Source organism: Vigna radiata, chromosome 10, assembly GCF_000741045.1.
Source record: "Vigna radiata var. radiata cultivar VC1973A chromosome 10, Vradiata_ver6, whole genome shotgun sequence".
NCBI classification, from domain to species: domain Eukaryota; kingdom Viridiplantae; phylum Streptophyta; class Magnoliopsida; order Fabales; family Fabaceae; genus Vigna; species Vigna radiata.
Window position 1 is genome coordinate 8,398,206 of NC_028360.1, and position 3,213 is coordinate 8,401,418.

At 35.0% G+C, this 3,213-nt stretch overlaps 1 protein-coding gene across 1 annotated transcript in view; it reads left to right on the forward strand.

Moving 5' to 3' along the window:
- Positions 1-1,159: 1,159 nt before the first annotated feature.
- The window catches only part of LOC111242699, a 4,665-nt gene continuing 2,611 nt past the window's right edge, over positions 1,160-3,213 (forward strand). Inside the window, exons 1-3 of the mRNA XM_022787241.1 lie at positions 1,160-1,164; positions 2,609-2,747; positions 3,045-3,200. Of these exons, the coding sequence (XP_022642962.1) occupies positions 1,160-1,164; positions 2,609-2,747; positions 3,045-3,200 (300 nt within the window). The remainder of the gene's footprint in view (positions 1,165-2,608; positions 2,748-3,044; positions 3,201-3,213) is intronic.

The following is a 3,213-nucleotide window of genomic DNA, read 5'->3' on the forward strand; positions in this document are numbered from 1 at the left end:
TTTCTCATCTTCATAGGGTTTTACAACGCTCATCAACATGACAAGATCGGACTTTGAATCACATGCCTCTTGTGCAAGATTCGCTGCTTCGTCATTCTTGGTCTTCTTCGCGTCTTCATTGTGCCAGCACTCTGTAGAGTAGTGCCCGAACTTGTTACAGGTATAGCATTGAACACTTCTTTTGTCTTTTTTTCCTCTGCCTCGAAACTTTCTTCCTCCTCTGTTGTTTCCCTCCTTCTGCTCATTGTCATCGTCTTCGTCAATTTGTTCAGAGGGATTCGTACCTCTATCACCCGTTCGGCCACCGCGTGTCCATCCTCTTCCTTTTCCAGCTCCTCGACGTTTGAAGCTTTGATTACTTCTAGCCTGCAACTCCTGAATCGAGTCTTGCATGGCACAATTTTCTGCATTTTTCCTTTCAATTAATCGCTGCTCATACGCTTCAAGGGTGTTATGCAATTCTTCCACCTTCATCGTCTCAAGATCTTTGCTTTCTTTTATAGCAATCGTAATGTGGTCATACTAGGGTGTCAAAGTCCTGAGAATTTTTGCCACGATCTTCTTGTCTTTCACAATCTTACCTCACGATCTCATGGCATTCACCAAGACTTGCATCCTTCCGATGTACTCCACTACCATTTCCTGCTCCTCCCCCATACATAGAAGTTCATATTGCCTCTGTAGGGACTGCAGACGAACCTTCTTCACCTTGCCATAATTACAATAACCATCTTACAGAATGTCCCAGACTTCTTTGGCGGTGGTAGCTTTTGATACCTTCTGAAAGATTGTTGCAGAGATGCATTGATGCAGTAACATTCTTGCTTTGTAGTCAAGCCATCTGTTCTCCTTGTACTGCTTCGTTTCTTCTGAGGTACCTTTCGAAGATTCTTTAAAGCGTTTTTTTACTATTTCATCAACTTCTTGAAACCCAAGTATGACCTCCATCTCGGAAGGTTGTTGTGTATCAGTCTCGCCATCACGCCGTTCTTTGATCGTTACTTTTGAGTTTCACCAGTTCTCGAAACCAAAGGGCTCTGAATACAACTGTTGACGCAACATGGTGTAAGTAGGGATGCAGAGAATGAAAATAAGAGATAGAAGGAGTAGAGGGTATAAGTCTGAGAGAGAAAACGAGAGTTAATTCTCATTAACCAAAATGAGGTATATATGTATACCGGGGTATAGAGAAAGCTAGATTGTAATTTTACAATTAACACCGTTTAGGGTTTAGTTTTATTTCGAACACATAAGACCATGAATGACATATTAGCTTCAATATATTTATTAACTTTTTGGTGAACAATGAGAGTTGACTGTTTTTATTTTACTTCTCAAAATTACAAGAAAATACAATAATATTCTTCACCTTTTTTTTTCAGAATATATCAACATTCTATTTTTCTAAAATTTGTACACAGATTAAAAAAATCAAATGAAAAGCTGTAAATGTAATTTAAGAAAATTACAAATTATTAATTTGTATTGAGATTATTCTTTTATTTTTCTTCATGTAGTACTAGTTTTTTTATCCTGTAAACCCACTTTTATATTAAAAGAGCATGAGAAACTGGGAAACCACAAAAGAAAATGTGTGACATCCATTATCACTACTACACTACCAGATATTGCATATATTAGCTTGGTACGTATACTAGTTTGATATCTATTTTAAAATGTGTTTTCTTTGAATTTTTTATATTGAAAATATTTGTTTAAATTTCTAACACATTATTTTTAGTTCTTGTGAGTTTATGTTATGGTTACTAAAAATTATATTTATATTATAATATAAAGACAATTCGTTATTTTTTAATTAATAATTTTTTAAAATTATCAATTTTACTTTTTAGATAACATTTTTTAATTTTAACTTTTTAATTTTTTAAATAATTAAAATAAATATTTACAATAAAAAAATAATTACAAAATAAATATTATTTTATTATAAAATTATGAAATTTATTTATATTAATTTTTATAATTATAATTTTATTATTATAAAAAACAACACACCGTGTTTTTGTGGGGCAATTGAAATTACACAAACATCTATCAGAGACCGTACCGGTTTTGACCAAGCATCTTCTTCCGGCCAACCAAGTATTAAAACTTTATTAAATGTGTTAAGTCACCCTTCTTTGTTCTCACGAGACTATATGATGGAATCTGCATGATGTATTCCTCTTTTTCCTATTTTTATAATTTATTGTAGACATGTACATAGGTTAGTATTTACTATAAATATCGAGTTACTCACTCGTATTCCTCACTTATAAGGAAAATGTTTGTTTGACACCAAGATTTGACACAAATTTGACACCGTCCAGGTATCAAATTGTTATTGGCTGATGTTTTATTTACTGAAACGTTTTTTTTAATAAAGTGGCAGGGGCAGAACTGGAATAATGAGTGTTTGAATATCATTTTGCAATTGGCGGTTTCATTTTCGTTTCAAGAACAGTTTCGAACACTTTCGACTTTCGCCTCCTCTCAACGTCTTCGTTCTTCGTCCACCACCATCTCGACCATTGCTGCGTTCTCTCTGCGTTCTTTGTCCACCACCATCTCCATAGCTGCCTTCTCTCCGTTGCTCCGTTGAGAACAGTTGTCGAGAACAGTTTCGAACACCAACGCCTCCTCTCAACGCCTTCTATGTCCACCATCACTATAACTATTGCTTCATTCTCTCCATTGCTCCCTTCGTTTCATTTTGTCTCAACCAGGGAAAGGCGACGATTGAGAAGGTAAGGGCGTATTTTGGCATTGGGGTTTTTGGTTTGGGTGGTGGTCATGTTTCTGTGGTCATTTGCTGTCATTGTCGCTTTTTGGTGGTTTGGGTTTTTATAAATGATTTTGCTTCTCATTATAATGTGGGTGTTCAGGGGTTAATTTTTTTTTGTAAACCCTAACCAACTATTGATATTTGACCTGTTTCAGTTGGAATGGCTTCCTCAATCCCAAATGTAAGATAAAGTTTGTTACTTTGATTTAGTCGGATAATTTGTTGTTAATATTAACAATGTTTTGTTTATGTGTTGTAGTGGAGGGTTCGTACTTGTTTGGATACATCTTATATCATTGCAATGAATCATTTGTTGAGAGAAGATCATCTTCTACGAATTTGTGACACACCTTTCAGGTGGTGTGTGTATCTACGTGAAAAGGTGGACATAAACTGTGAGTTAATTAAGGTGATGGTATGTCGGTGGG